General features: G+C 49.4%; 1 protein-coding gene across 2 annotated transcripts in view; it reads left to right on the forward strand.

Annotated features, from left to right (window-relative positions):
* The window catches only part of DEAF1 (DEAF1 transcription factor), a 519,741-nt gene that overhangs the window by 105,146 nt on the left and 397,784 nt on the right, over positions 1–16,811 (forward strand). For both annotated transcript variants that reach the window (XM_078682816.1, XM_078682815.1), the window contains exon 3: positions 1,790–1,910. In XM_078682816.1, the coding sequence (XP_078538942.1) occupies positions 1,790–1,910 (121 nt within the window). The remainder of the gene's footprint in view (positions 1–1,789; positions 1,911–16,811) is intronic.

The raw sequence follows: 16,811 nt of genomic DNA on the forward strand, positions 1-16,811 counted from the left end.
CCCTATGCAGTATGTTGTCAAGAGGAAAAGCACAAAGACACTCAAAACGAAAAATGAGGGCTAACCCCAATAACTCCGTTGTATGTTTATGCTTGTAGAGGTTTTTAATTTTTTTTATTTTAATACAAGAGCTTGGCATACGATTACATCAGCAGGCCCTCATTACATGGCCTTGCAAGGATTATCACAGTGCAAATCCTCTAGCGCTAGGATTTATCAAAGTAAGTAACAAAATGCCTGTCTACAAGCATTAATGCAGTTTAATATCAATTCACATTTAAAGGGCTATTAGTTTTAACATGATTTTTTTCTGCTGTAATTTTTCTTATTACACAGGTTTGTCTTATTGCCCGTGGCATAACTTTATTAATGAACCAATCAGACCTGTACCCTTTATAATTGGCTCATCACCACAAAAAATTCAGGTCTGCAGCTTTTGTTAAGCATTTCCAAATTTTTTAAGGAACAGGTCTTTTCAAGTTATAAGCCAAACCTATTGCCAATGCAGTGCTTGTTGGAAAATATTTTACGCTCAACTTCTCAATGCATCTTCAGAGTATGGGATGAATTTGCTACTCTATCGCCTTCACATAGGCCCCAAATCAACGCTACATTTTTAGGGCCCAGTGAAGAAAGGGCCGAGTACAGATATGGCAGAAAGAGTGGACCATGGCGTCTGTCATCTTTCGAATTAAAATGTCTACATTAGAAGAATTGTCTTTAAAAGGTGATTTTTGTCAAGTAAAATGACAGTATTTGTTTGAGTTACCAACGCAGCCCCAGAATGATTCCCCTCAGTTCAATAATATCCTTGTTAGATCGGCAAAGCTTCTATCTGCTAAATGTGTGTCCACAGCTTGATAACCCGACCTTCAGGTCCGAATTCCTTCATCGAATTGAAACAACCTCTTCAGCTCATGGCCTATGTGCCTCATGTGCAGGACTAAACACAGTCACTGGATCTAGTACCACAGATAGAGGCAGCTCCAGCCTCCTACTCTGCAGCTGCCATGGAGAGAAGCTGGGTCACAGCCCAACAAGCCACCAATCAATCAACTGCCTGAGCCAAATCCGTCTCCATGGGTATATGATGTCTACATTCTGTTGGATCACACAGAGCCTGCTGCCACGGGTAGACCCACGAACAGTACTGGCACGTTTGCACCATGTGCTGCAAAATATACCAACCCTGCATCCACACATCTGCATTGTGCTCCAAACTAGTCTTTGGGAGTTTCGGGTGGCTGTTTTCAACAGTTTGTCCTTAGAAGTTCTTTCCCCCACTTTTCAATGCACTGTTGGTTGAGTTCTCTTGCATGTTGGACGCCTTGCATTATATTTATTCTTAATTAAAACATAACGCTAGTGGTAACCACTCTTGAATAAGTGTCTTGATCAATTGTAGCACTGTATGCAACTCATATTCACATGCATCGGCAGTTCTCATTAGCTCCAAACCTAAGCTTGAAGTCTGAGTCTGATGCTGGTTTTCAGGGTCCATCCCAATCTAAGCCAGGGCAAGCAGTACTGTATAATACCGAAATACATTGAAAAGTAATTCTGAAGCGCAGGGATGGACCAAATATGCTGAAAACATTGGCATCAGATGAGTCCACCACAATAATCTTTTGTATCTTTGTAGACCTACTAAGTAGTTAGGATACATTTTCTGTATGCCTGTGTCATTCATTGTAACAAAAGTCTCTCGGGTCCTTAATGTTGAATGAACATGTCAAGAAGGGATGAAGAAGATGGAAGCATCTTGACGGATGTTCTCTTTTATTTCCAGACTGAGAGAGCGGCCTTACATATCGGAGACTCGGAGAAAACCACCTTGATTGTGGTTCATACCGATGGAAGTATTGTGGAAACCAGAGGGATCAAGGTGCCAGCGGCTTCTCTAACTCCAGGTACAATCTTGAGATCCTTAAGATGCAAGTCTTTACAGCAAGTTTGATTCCATTTAGTGCACTTCGCCTCAATGGTGTCACCTCTCATGAATGCAGAATGCTGTGTGTAGCTTAGCCAGAGGAAAATTCTTTTGAGCGCCAGTATTCTTCTTACACATACCAGTCTCAGGACCAGAGACAACTGAAAGGTTTTAATCTGGCCTACATAGAAAAGGAATCCTCCAACTACCACTATAAACTGAACCTAGCCCTCTAGTTCAATTGGGTGAATGCTTAATTTATTGTTTTAAGATCACAAGGTTAGTGGGTCTTCCCTACATGTGCTGATGGGAATTGATATTATGCCTGAGTACCTCAGTTTCTCCGTCTGTCTTATCTTCATTGCACACTTTAAAGACTTGCAACTTTTGCTCCCGACCCCCAAGTCAAAGAACGGCGAGCAGGAGAGGCGAAACGCGGAGAAACGCGACAACGGTCACAAGAGGAGGTGCATGAACTCAAGGGGCACCACCAGAACTGCTTCAAGTCGGGCTGCGTCCACCAAAGAAGCGAAGGAAAGAGGAAAAGAAGCGAGCTGAAGGAGGAAAGGGGAAGCGCAAGATGGCGGAGAGATCTCAGAGAGGATAAGCTGAGACGCAAGACCACCAAGCCACCAAGTAAGAGTGCCCGAACCCAGGAAAGCGCAGACCCCCCAGAGGCCCGTAGAAGGGGTAGAACTATCCCTTTTTCGAACCCGCATGCGAAGTGGCGAGCGATTCCTTCCCTCCGACGACGAGGAAGACAACACACACAGCGGCCATCTTGGGAGAGGAAACGAAGCTAGGGGCGGCCATCTTAGTTACACTACAAGGTGGGCTCGTACACCCGGGCGAAACACAGGCACCAGGAACGCAGAATCACTCAGAAGACCTTGACGGTGCTAGTAAAGGGAACTGCAAGTCGAGGAACGTGGCTGGCAGAGAGGCAACAGGCCAGTAGATTGAGGAACGCAAGAGGTCCCAGAGGAAGCGGTAGCCGGAAAGCGTAGAGCGGCACCACCAAGTCACCTCCAAGTAAGAGCGCTCTAGGCAGGAAGCGGCCCCGCCAGCGAGTCAAGTAGCCGACGCACAGCAGGAACAGCGCTTACCTAATACAGAGACTTGAGACGAGCAAATAAGTACAAGCCATCTACTTTGGGGTGGCACAGAAGGGGGTGGCCATCTTAGGGAAGGCACTGAGGCGAGCAAGCGGCCATCTTGGGGAAGCAACGGCGCGGAGGAGACGGCCTGAGCGAGCAGAAACAGCAACAACGCGCAACCAACACAGCGCAGAGCTGCCGGTCAGAAATAGCTCCCACGCACCCCCTGCCCCCACCCCTGAGGTGCAAACGCAACACCCTGCCAGAGAGTGGCCTGAGCGAGCAGGGACAGCAGTAGTGCGCATCCACCTTGGGGAGGCACAGAAGTAGGGGGCGGCCATCTTAGGGAAGGCACTGAGGCAAGCGCGCGGCCATCTTGGGGAAGCAACGGCGCGGGGGAGACGGGCCTGAGCGAGCAGAGACAGCAACAACGCGCAACCAACACAGCGCAGAGCTGCCGGTCAGAAAGAGCGTCCACGCACCCCCTGAGAGTGGCCAAACTAAAAACAGCAGCGGAAGCGGGCAGGCAGTAGTCGTAACGACAGCGGGCGCGAAGCAAGGTGCAAAAAGGGGCTGCCAAACAAGACGCACGCCAAGATAAGCAATGAATGAGCATACGCCGTAAGCACAAAAAGCAGAAGGCCAACCCCGGGCAGGGTGGAAAGAACCGCGACTGCCACTAGTCGTGCAACATCAAGCCAGAGTTAGGCCGGTACCCCCGGCCAACCAGTCGACACCCCCAGCAGAAGCAGCAGAAGCAGCAAAGCGACAAGAAACAGAGCCTGAAAGAGTGCAAAGAAGGCAAGACACAGAGGGGGGGACACCGCAAGAGGCTGGCAGAGCACAGGACCAAAACTAGAGTGGTCAAGTGGCCACCCAGGTTCAGGGACAGCGCCCTAACAGCAACAAACACCCTGAGAAACAAAGAAGAAAAGGGGCAAAAAAAGACCGCCTCAAAACAACAACTAACAGAAGAGAGACCCCAGACGCACCAGGTCAGAAGAGGCTTCGACGCCATGGCAGGGAGAGATGGCAAACAAGTCACAAACGACCTGAAAAAAAGCAAGAACGAAACGCCTGCCTCACCGGCCAAGGAGCGTAGCAGCCAAGGTGACGGGACCACCACACTGGACACCCTCCTGAGGAAAATAACGGAAGGAAACGAGCTAGCAAAGGCCACAAAAAAGACAGTGGACAGTATCCAGATGGAACTGATAGCGATTACAGCAGAGCAAAGCAAAGCCAACGGCAGAACCGATGAGGCGGAGAAAAGAATAAGCCAGCTGGAAGACCATGCTAATGTGGCACACAAAGACCTGGGTTTGGTGATAAAGAGAACCACAGCTCTACAAAAGGCCATGGCGGAGCAAGAGGACAGAAGCCGCAAAGGGAATATAAGACTCTTGGGAGTGCCCGAAGAGGAAGAAGACACACCTGGGGCATGCGCCCTAATGCTGAAAACTCTAATCCCCAAACTTACTGGACTCAGCTTCGACAAACCGCTCGAAATCGTCAAAGCATACCGCATACCAGCCAGAAAACAAGCGAACAGCAACGCCCCCAGACCAATAATATGCAAGCCGTTAAGAGACAACCATACTGACGCGATCTTCACTGTAGCCAGGAAAGGCCGCCCGATGCAGATAAACGGGAAAAAGGTAACAATCACCCAAGACTTTTCCAGGCTAACAGTTGAGGTGAGGAAAGGCTTCCTAGCCCAGAGAGAGCATCTGCGCAAAAAGAACATTGCATTCACCTTTGCAGGCCCTTCCAAAATGAGAATAACAGACAGGCACGGAAGCAGAATCTTCGACGACCCCAACGACCTACACAGATACCTACAAGGCCTGGCTCCAGAAGAAATGGAGCTACCAAGCCCAGGAGCAAAGCGAAGAGCATCCTCAGATGAAACGAACGAAGGGGAGGAATGAGGAAGGCGCAACGTACACGTATAGAACTCGAACTTAAACAAACTAATCTACCTCAGACAAACGCACACAAAACCAACCGCAGCTACCTCAGCATCGCCATCACAACTACGGGAAGGAAGGAGAGGGAGAACAACAACAGCCATATCCTTTTTATTTTAGTGTTTATTCCCTGCTCTCTCCCATCTCTACAGACGGACCTTCATGGCGTATGCACAACTCAACAGTAGAGACTATGCAAGGACTTGGGGGGGGGGGGGAGTGTGAGGACCCTTGCTGTCGCACACCCGTTTTTCTACTGGCGGAGGGAGGGGGGAGGGGGGCGGACAGAGGGGGAGGGCGGGACAGGTGGACAGGACGGTAGATGATACAGCTAGCATTTGTGTAACAAAAAATTCCCTTTCCTTTTTCATTTTTCTTTTCCCACCCCTCACTTTATTCTTTCCTCACTTCTCATCCCACACCGTGCATTCCAAACCCCTGGGGGGGGTTACAAGGTGCACCACGGAGCATGGATATACAGGCCAGCGCCAAAACGTAAGGAAAGCAGAAACACCAGTGAAAACACCGCACCACCGTGACAGACCCAACAAAAGCTAGCCTGACCACAAACCTGAAGGTGGTATCCATGAACGTTAAAGGACTGAACCATCCGGTCAAACGTAGGAAAATATTAGAGCACCTGGCCAAACTAAAGGGGGACGTATACACGCTGCAAGAGACCAAACTCTCAGAGGAAGAAGCAAAGCAACTCAAAGCAAGATGGATAGGGGAAGTACTCTGCTCGCCGGCAAAAGGGAAGAAAAGAGGAGTAATAACGATCCTAAGCAAGAGGTCCAACCTAATAACACAAAAAACAGAAGCAGGCGAGGATGGACGCATGCTAATAACAAGCGTCCAGAAAGGGAGCGACAGAATACACGTAGTCAACATATATGGACCAAACTCTGAAGATAAAAAATTCTGGCAGGAAGTGGACAGCAAACTATCCGACCTACCCCAAGAAGACCTCCTGGTCGTAGCAGGGGACATGAACAAGACGATGGACCAGGCAACGGACAGGCACCCAAACAGACCAAGCCATGACTCCCACAACAACAACACCCTGAAAGACCTGTGCATCAAATGGCACCTAGCAGACCCATGGAGGCTACAGCACCCAACGGCGCGTGAGTACACGTTCTACTCACACCCACAAAACTCCTACAGTAGTATTGACTACATACTGATGTCCAACACACACACGCACCTTATAGAAGAAACGGATATAGCTCCAATAACCATCTCAGACCATGCTCACGTATCACTCACTCTGAGCGGCAAACACAACGAAAACCCAACGAGAAGATGGAGACTAAACGATGACATCCTGCAGAACAGAGAAAACGTGAAAGAAATTGATGAAGCAATTAGAGACTACCTCAAAAACAATGACAATGGCGAAGTAGGGAAGGGCATCATATGGGACGCACTCAAAGCGACACTAAGGGGTAAATTGATCAACATCAAATCAAGGATGAACAGAGGCAGAAACAAAAAAATCTCCGAAATAAAGGAGGAGATAAAAGCACTGGAGAGAGGTCACTGCGCAAACATAACAGATAAGAACACACTCACCTTGCTCACGAAGAAGAAATACGAACTGAACAAGATACTAAGCGAGAGAGCAGGCTCCTGGTTAACAAAATTCAAATCCGTCAACTTGTGCGCAGCAAACAAAGCAGGGAAACAGCTGGCGTCCTATCTAAAGGCAAAACAAAGGCAGCACACGATCGCAGCGATAACGGACCGAACCAACAAGTCCCAAACAACAAACAAAGGAATACTAGAAGTCTTCAGACAGTTCTACCAAGAACTATACGCCGAGGATAAGAACCTGAGCAAAGACGCAGGACTCACTCTTCTCAATGACACCAATCTGCCAGAACTCAAAGAGGAGGAGAGGGCGTCGCTCGAAGCCGATATAACAGAAAAAGAGATTGAAGCAGCAATCAGCCAGCTAAAACAGAACAAAGCGCCAGGACCAGATGGATACTCCACCACGTTCTACAAAACTTTCGGTCACCACATAAGAACGCTACTGGCACAAACATACTCGGCCTGCATACAGAACGGCAAGATGACGGAGTCCATGAGCGAAGCCAACATCACTATAATCCCCAAGGAGGGGAAAGACACACAGTACCCTCAGAACTACAGACCCATCTCGTTAATAAATGTTGACTGCAAAGTCTACGCAAAGGTACTGGCCAATAGACTAAACAAAGTCCTTCCAGACATCATCCACAGCTCACAAGGTCAAACGGCAGCGCTTATTTTATTAGACCTGAGCGCTGCCTTTGACACTGTCTCCCACCGCATCCTGCTGCACCGCCTTCAGGACATTGGCATTTGTGGCTCGGCTCTGCAGTGGTTCCGCTCCTTCCTTAGTGATCGCTCCTTCTGCGTTGCCACCCCTCCTTTTCAGTCCAAGTATCATCCTTTGGACCTGGGGGTGCCTCAGGGCTCCTCGCTGAGTCCCACGCTTTTTAACCTGTACGTGCAGCCGCTGGCTGAGGTCGCCAGGCAGTGGGGCCTAACCATGGTCTCTTATGCCGACGACACTCAGCTGGCGGTTACGATCAGCGGGGATGCCAAGCAGGATGCCCTCAGGTTCCGAAGTGGACTGAGAGAGGTGGCCAGCTGGATGAATAACAACTGTCTCCAGCTGAACGCGAAAAAAACGGAGGTGATGATCGTTGGAAGGGATGCGGACCTTTGGGGGGACGGATGGTGGCCTCCTGAGCTGGGACCGGCTCCGGCCCCTGTCCTGGAACTCAGGAACTTGGGAGTGTGGCTTGACCACACTTTAAGCTTTGTGACTCACACTAAGAGAGTGGCGGCTTGCTGTTTTGGGGTATTACGCGGGCTAAGACCCCTGCTCAAATTTTTTGATGCTCCTACAATACAGCTGGTCATTCAAGCAATGATTATCTCTCGGCTGGACTACGCTAGTTCACTCCTTTTAGGAGTGAACCAAGCCGAGATCCTTCGTCTACAACGAGTACAGAACGCTGCGGCTAGGGCGGTGGTCGGATTGCCACGGACCTGCCCCACCTCTAACACTCTGCGGTCCCTGCATTGGCTTCCGATTAAAAAGCGAATTCACTTTAAGGCTCTTAGCCTGGTTTTTAAAATTCTTCAAGAGTCGGCCCCTGAGATACTTAACGAACTGATCTCTCCCTATGTTCCAACTCGTTCACTCCGATCCCTTGGACAATCCTTGGTGGTTGTTCCCCGTTTTAGACTCAGTCGGATGGGGGGGACGCTCCTTTCGAGTGAAAGCTGCAACCCTTTGGAATGCGCTCCCCTTGGAAATCCGCCTCTTGGATGATTTAATATCCTTTCGTAGGGCCCTGAAAACTTTTTTGTTTTAATTTTTCTCTGTTTTAAGTTTCCTGCTTTTTTGTTGCTGGTTTTAGTGTTATGTTACGTCTACCTTTCCCTGCGCCAGGACGCTCCTTCGCTGGAGCATCTGTGTGCATTAAAAATGTAAATAACATAAAAATGTAAATAACATAACATAACATAACATGTGGGATACATCAAAAGCAGGCTATCGCAGGACAACACAAGGCTACTGTGCCATCTGATCAATCACACAGCACGAAGCAGTGAACAGGCAGTCATGATAGCGCTGGACGCGGAAAAAGCCTTTGACAGAGTCTCGTGACCGTTCCTAAGAAACTGCATGGGAAGATTCGGACTGGGGGAAAAATACATAGCAATGGTGATGGCCCTCTACAACAAACCAAAAGCAAAAATAGTGATGAACGGAAGTACATCCTAAACGCTCACACTAGGAAGAGGCACCAGACAAGGATGCCCCCTCTCCCCCGGCCTTTTCCTGCTGGCTCTGGAACCCCTACTAGCCAGAATTAGAGACAATACAGGAATAACGGGCGTCAAGGTCAAAGAGAAGACAGTCAAACTAGCGGCATATGCAGATGACATCCTAATCACAACCACAAACCCATCTCCGTCAATAAAAGCGCTCATGGACACAATAGGAGAGTACGCGGAAGCCTCAGGTTACAAACTCAACAAAGATAAATCGGAATGCAAGCCAATGAACGTCCACACCACAAGAGAGGTCCTCGGGGATTCCGGACTGGCATGGCAGACGAAACCACTAAAATACCTAGGACTGCACTTTGGAAGAGACCTCACATCAACGCTCCAGCACAATGAGGACCTCACGCTGAAAAAAATAAAAGAAAGACTAGAACTATGGTCGCCAAAGTACATAAGCTGGTGGGGGAGGATAGAAACCATCAAAATGATGATAACGCCGGCGATAAACTACACGCTAACTATGCTACCACTCCCGATGACAGAAGCCTTCCACAAGAGACTAGACAAACTTATCAACATCTTCCTATGGAAAAACAAAAAACCCAGAATAAGCCTACATAAACTGAGACTAACAAAGGACCTTGGGGGCCTCAATCTGGCAAACTTCAAAACATACCAGACGGCCTGCCTGGCGAGGCAGGGTATAGCCTGGATAGACGACACCCAAACATACAAACCAGTCTGGCTAGAGGTAGAGAAAGACATCCTGGGAGGCCTCAAGCCAATAGCTCTTCTAACAGCAAACAGACACCCCCAAAGGTCCAACCCAATACTGAAACACACGAGGGAAGCGCTAATGAAAATAGACAGACGCATGATGCAGAAGTTGAAAGGCACAGCATGGGAATCCATCTGGTTCAATACAAAAGTAACTTACCACGGAGCGACACTGCACAACGACATATGGATCGAGAAAGGAATCAGTCTCCCCAAACAGATGGAAACCCAACAGGAACGGTTGACATTCCAAAACTTACAGCAGCTACACGACATCCCGAACCAAGAGCTCTACAACTTCCTCAAGATCAAGACAGCTATAACGAAAGCTAACCTACACAGAGAGGAACCAAGCATCATCAAATACATGCAGACCCTCAACTCAGCAGGCCACCAAACTGCAAAGATCTACAAGCTCCTGAGCCCCTCTACACTGTCGCAAAACAAGAAAATAACCAACACATGGGAAACACTCCTAGGCAGGCAACTAAATGAAAAAGAACGGGCAAAAATGTGGAGCTCAGCGACAACAAACAAAGTCACCCCACAGCTAGCGCAAACAAAATTCTGGCTCCTCCACAGGGCCTACTGGACACCGTCCAAGCTCCACAAGGTCGGCATTGCAGAGTCGGGCAACTGCTGGAACTGCCAGAAAGAAGAAGGCACCCTAGAGCACCTCATCTTCAAATGCGTGAAAGTCAAAAGGTTCTGGACACAGATCAACACCTTCATAAACGACATTCTCAAAGCAGACCTAACAATCAGCTTCGCAAGCCTAGCAACAGAACACCTGACCGCGAACCTAAACAGCAGAGAAGAGAGAGACCTACTGGACCTGCTCCTCACAGCAGCCCTAAAAATAATCCTGACAAACTGGAAGAACACTGCCAAAGCAAACTTCAAAACGTGGATTAATTGGGTCACCTTCCTGAGAGGGGCAGACAACATCACAGGCAACTTCTCTAAGGAGCACAATGCTAAAGTACACATGTGGGGCCCACTCGACGAGCACCTGAGAAAGACCCAGTAACGACACAACGACAAGTAGACTCCCGCCGAGTATCGGAGGAAGCCACCCCCCCCCTTCTTTCTTCTCTCCTTCTTTCTCCTTCACCCCCCCCCCTCTTAACTGGGGGAAAACAAACGAAAAGAGCGCGCTTTCACAAATGGACTGTAGATATAAAAAAACTGCCAATGTATATTCCACTTATATATCTGTATGTTCCCTTTTTATTACAATAAAAAAAAATTAAATATAAAAAAAAAGACTTGCAACTTTTGTAACTTTGAACTTTGTCCAGGCTAAAATAAGAGGTCCATCAGCAGGGTTTATTATGGAACTGTATTGCATTTTATTGATGTTACAATAGAGCTTTTTAATCCATGTGAGGACAAAAGTGCCTACTGAGTGGTACAGTAAGGAGCAATTCCTTGTATCAAATCTATAGCGATTCGTACCCCTGAGAGGCTGTGTAGTGCTATGATTTGCATTCACTGTGCTCCATTTGGAGTGCATGCTTGAATGGGTGTTTGTGGTTGGGCCTAAATTGGACATTTTGGGTGTGGTGCATCAGTGCTGAAGATGAGAAATACACATGGTGTGGCAGTAGGTTGCTGTGCTCATGTGTAAGAGTGTAAAAACAGACATAATCACACATGCTGGTACCTCGCATCCTTAGATATGGACTTTATTGTAGATAGAAAGTAAGCATCGGTTTGAAACCTGTAATGCAATATTTTTGATAACTTTAGTTTCCACTGCCTTGTCTTCATTGTTTGCATAGGATGGAAATCTCTTTACACCTTTTTGACTATTCTTACTGAGCATTTGAAAATAAGAGCTGTTCTTTTTATTAGCTAAGGAATGCAAACTTGAAATTCACTTTTCATTTCCTCATCAAGCTTTTAGGAGTGAAGTATAACGCAATCAATCCCCAAGTTTTATTGTAGCAAAAGGTAAATTCCCAGGAGATAACCGGTTGTGCTGCTCATTTGCCAGCCGGCTTTGAAGGCTCATCTGTGTAAAGTCCTCAGCTGACACAGATACCACTGTAGCTACTATTAGGTCCAGGTGAAGGGAATACTAATAAGTCCACTCAGTCAACTGGAATTTTTAGTCATGTGTTTAATTTGCAGTTTTTTTTTTTAATAAGAAAGACTCATCAGGCATAAAACACCACAAACAGTTATCCCCAGGGGTTAGTCCAAGCCGATGGAGCTGCACAGGGGTGTGGTAAAGCCTGTGCAGGTACTTGAAGTGGATCAGGCGGAGCCGATAGTTCGGTGACAGCTTTTTGGTTTGATTACAGCAATAAAGCCAGTCTGCCTCAGATATGTCCGCACCCAGGTCTACACTCCACGCCTCCCGCGCCCGATCAGAGGATAGTTCGGGGACAGCTTTTTGGTTTGATTACAGCAATAAAGCCAGTCTGCCTCCGATATGTCCGCACCCAGGTCTACACTCCACGCCTCCTGCGCCCGATCAGAGGAGATGTGGGCTAATGCCAGGGAGAAAGCGTAAAGCTTGGTAACTAACTTGTATGGCGAGGAGTAGGAGTATATGAGGTCCAGAGTTGGAAGGGTAGGCGGGGGCCGAGGGAAGGTAGGGTGCAGTTTCCGGAAAGTGGCGCACAGCTTATAGAATAGCAGTGGATCTTGCAGCCCCGGAGAGTCGCGAAGAGAGTAAAATGGGTTCTCTGGGTAGAGATCCGCCACGGTCCTGAGGCCCGAGCGCGCCACATGTTGGGACATGCTGGACGACTGAAGCGCGGGGAAATCGAGGTGATTTACAATTGGCATGGTGTTAGCGGAGAGGAGTGAGAGGCAGAGTGCCGGCGCAGGCAGGAGCAGGCCCAACGCAGCGTCTTAACCGTGTCAACCTCCGCCCAGGGACATACCGCGGGCGCGAACATTGCAGTTGACAGAGGCCAGGGAGAAGCCAAGTCGGTCTCCACCGTGACGTGAGGCTGATAGGGGGTGGGGTGGATCCAGAAATGCAGAAAGCTGACCTGGGCGTATAAGGCGTAAATACGAAAATCAGGCGCGCCCATTCCCCAGGCAGACATAGGGAGAGTGAGTATATCGTATGCCAGCCTGGGTTGTTTACCCGCCCAGACAAGAGAGATGATTAGAGAGCGCATTTTGTGGAAGAAATGAGAAGTAAGGGGGAAAGGTATATTCAAAAAGAGGTAAAGAAATTTAGGGGATCCTGGATTCTAGCCAGTCCACCGCCCAAAGTTCGCCCTCACAGCTCGTCCAAATCCCTACTCAGCCAGATGCCCAGGTAGCTCGTGGGGCCGGATGCCCACTCAAACGGGAAGTCAGATGGGAAGGAGACAGTGGCGTCAGTCAGGGGGAACAGAACTGACTTACTCCAATTTACCTGGATGCCCGAGAGCCCACCGATACGTATGATCTCCTGGACCAGGGGCCTGAGGTTTTCCTGAGGGTGACAGACATATAGGGTGACATAATCCGCGTACATTGAGACAAGAAGGGAGCGAGATGAGAAACCGTTGCCCCTGTGCGTATGGTGCTGAAGTAGCCTGGTGGCCAGAGACTCCATTGCAATGGCAAAAAGCATGGGCGATATTGGACACTCCTGACAGGTGCCGCGGGCGATGCTGATAGGATCAGAAACCTGGCCATTGATGCGAAGACGCGCCGACGGATTGGTATAAAGGAGTCTGATCTTGCACATAAAGATGTCGCTAAAACTCATACATGGTAGGATGTAAAATAGGAAGTGCCACTCAAGAGTGTCGAACGCCTTTGTGGCGTCAAGAAGGGCGGCCACGGCCGGCAAGGTGGGGTTAATTTGATGTAACACAGAAAAGATGGTGCGAAGATTATGTGAGGTTGCCCTCCCTGGTATAAAGCCAGATTGATCTGGGAGGGCAATGGTGGGCATTAATAAAAGAACGCGGGAGGCGATCAATTTAGCAAAAATGTTGTTGTGTATGTTAATAAGAGAAAGGGGGCGCTAGGAGTCACGACGGTCGGCAAGCTGATTAGGCTTAAGGAGAAGGGTTATCAAAGCCTCACGCAGTGATGGCGGAAAGAGACCGGTGTCAAAAGACTCGTTGTACATGGCCGCCAGATGCGGCTCCAGGATGTCAGGAAATGATTTGTAAAACGAGGCGGGCAGGCCGTCCAGACCCGGGGCCTTATCACCGGGGAGGCTGTTTATGGCTGCCAATGTTTCGTCCCTCTAAAAAGGCTCATCCAGAAATTTATGATGGTAATCTTCGAGCCAGACCAGGGCAATGGACTCAAAATATTGATCAAACTCCTCCCGTGGCAAAGGAGTACCGGCCAAATAGAGTTGCGAATAGAAATCGATAAAGCGGGATTTAATATCATCCGGGGAGGTGGTCTTATCCAGACCACCATCACTGAGGGCCATAATATAGGAGGCTGCATGTGGTGGGCGTAGATTAGCAAGGGTACGTCCCGGGCGGTCTCCCTCACCAAAGCGGCGCGCCCGACCCTCTCTGCCAAGGAAGGACAATTCACGGCCGGCCTCATCCGAGAATTCGTTGTGCTTTTGATGCAGGAGCGCAAGCGTTACTGGGTCGGGGCACGCCGCCTGCGCGGCATCCAGATCCCTGATTTCCCCCTCAAGCCTTGCCAGTGTGGAGCGGATAGTGCGGAGGACGGACGCCTGTCTAGAGATACACTTGCCTCGGATTACAGCCTTGAAACCTTCCCATAGGGTGCAAGCGGAGTCGACGGAGCCCGCGTTGAGCTCAAAATAATTAGTGATTGCAGTGTGAATGTCTGAGCAAAACACCGTGTCCTGGAGGGCGTTGGGAGGAAGACGCCAAGTTAAGGCACGCCGCTGGGAGAGAGGAGACCTGAGACGAATGTGGACCGGCGCATGATCAGAGAAGGTGCGAACCATATGCTCTGCGTCAGTGAGCCAGGACAAGGCATCTGGTGAGGTCATCCAGAGATCGATTCGCTACCTGCAGCCTCTCGCACCCGTCACGCAGGTGCCCTCACGGGCATCAGGTCGGAGGTGGCGCCAGGCGTCATAGAGTGCGTTATCTGTTAAAATTGACGTGACAGCTGAAACTGCACGCGGGTGAGATGAGTAAGAGCCAGAGCGGTCCAAGGTCGCTGAAATAGCAACATTAAAATCACGACTCCAAACCACTGCCACGGGGCCACAGGAGGAGATGAGATGCCAAACATGAGTCATCAGAATTGGGGCTGTATACTGCAGCGATCGTGACGGGCTGGGCTAGGAGCAGACCGTGGAGGATACATACCTACCGTCTGGATCAAGGAGAACCCGGGAGGTCTGCCAAGGAAGGCCACGGTGCAGCAAAATGGAAACGCCCCTGGCATAGGACAAATATGTGCAAGAGTCCAGTAGCGGGATTGGAGTCTGGAGACGGAACCTAAGGAGGCAAATGTGTCTCCTGTTAGAGACATATATCCACTTTGTGGCGCTTTAGGTGTGATTGGATCAGGCGAGCCTTGCGGAAATCATTCAGACCACGGACGTTCCAAGTCCAGCAGACAATGTCAGCCATAGCGGGGCAGGGCGGGGTGAAGCACTAAGCGGAGCAAACAGCAGGGAGTGCAGACCAGCACAACGCTCGAATGGAGCATGGGAAGTCCACCGTTGGCGAGATACAGCAAGTGTGGGGAGCAGCGCAGGTAAGTAAAAACTGCGGCATCCAATGGGTTGCAGCTTTCTGGGCAGCGCGAGAGAGGCGCATGGGCGTCTAAGCGGCAGGTACGGCCTAGAGGGAGACGCGCTCATACATACAGCAAGAACGCCCCACATACCAGAACAGTGGAGCAGTGAGTGCAACTGTAGGACGTGTCCGGTAAGTACAGACAAGACAAATTGGAGGACAGTGTGCTGTGCAGAAGTCCAAGCAAAGCAGAATATAGACTTAGGTAGACTCATGGCGGTGCCGTGCAGGGAGCACAATGCAGTGTCAGAAACCAAACAAGGAGGAACCCACAATCCCGACCAAACCCACCCCACCAACCCAAACAGCAAGAAAACCAACCACCCCGCAACCACACCAACCCCCCAATGAGGCTGAGAATACCACCCACTCCACCCACACCTGAGAGGGGGGAGTACAAAGTGAACAATGGGAATCATCCCGATGGGGGCATGGCAGGATTCGGTGAACACGTCTGTAGAGGAGAAGGGTTGCCAAGCTTGGGTGAAATAGCGACATCAAAGACAGACCTCAGGTGAAACAAACAAAAAACATTGTCCGCACAGTTAGTCATTGTTGCTTAGGTGGTCGGCAGCTTCGTGTGGAGACTTAGGAGGGGAAGATCTGGATTCTTTTTCCAGTCTCTTAGCAAAAGCAAGGGCCTCCCTCGGATCATGAAAGAGAAGTGTCTTGGAACCTTGACGGACCCTCAACTTCGCCGGGTAGGCCAGAGTGTATGAAACCTCATGCTTCTGGAGGATGCGCTTGGCTGACAAGAACTCTCTCCTGGTGGCTTGAACAGTCAGGGTATAGTCTGGATAGAAAGAAAGGGTGTTTCCCTGGTTCTTGATGGTGCCCTTATCGCGTGCCGCCCAGAGAATAGCATCCCGATCTCGGAAGTTCAGGATCTTTGCAACTATAGGGCGAGGAGACAGACCAGGACCAGGACGTGGGCCAAGGGAACGATGGGCACGTTCCACGATGAAGAATTGGAATATTACGTCCCCGAAGAGTTCCTTTATTAGTTGCTCAACAAAGTCTTCCATCTTGGAGATGTTGGTGGATTCAGGAAATTGCAAAAAACACAGTTGATGGACAGAATGTAGAACAATGTCTTACATTCACCCCAGTACAAAGATCTGGGCCTAAATCCATCGTTTTTTTGCACTCCACACCACCCTAGGTCAGACAATGGCTATATGCAAATCAGCCTTGACCCTGTGCCTCATGGGAACAGTCCAGCCCGAACTACCAAGCCATGTCTTTCCTAGACCGGAATCAAGCATCCAAGGACCGGTTTCTGGCTATCAGCCTTCTTCAGCCTGGATAGCTTGACTCCAGTGGTGTGGAGAGCCTGGGACTCACGTCTGAGCATACCCAGCCCACTCGGAGTGAAAATTGCAAAAAACACAGTTGATGTACAGAATGTAGAACAATGTCTTACATTCACCCCAGTACAAAGATCTGGGCCTAAATCCATCGTTTTTTGCACTCCACACCACCCTAGGTCAGACAATGGCTATATGCAAATCAGCCTTGACCCTGTGCCTCATGGGAA

Source organism: Lissotriton helveticus, chromosome 3_1 (genome assembly GCF_964261635.1).
Source record: "Lissotriton helveticus chromosome 3_1, aLisHel1.1, whole genome shotgun sequence".
Classification (NCBI taxonomy): Eukaryota; Metazoa; Chordata; class Amphibia; order Caudata; family Salamandridae; genus Lissotriton; species Lissotriton helveticus.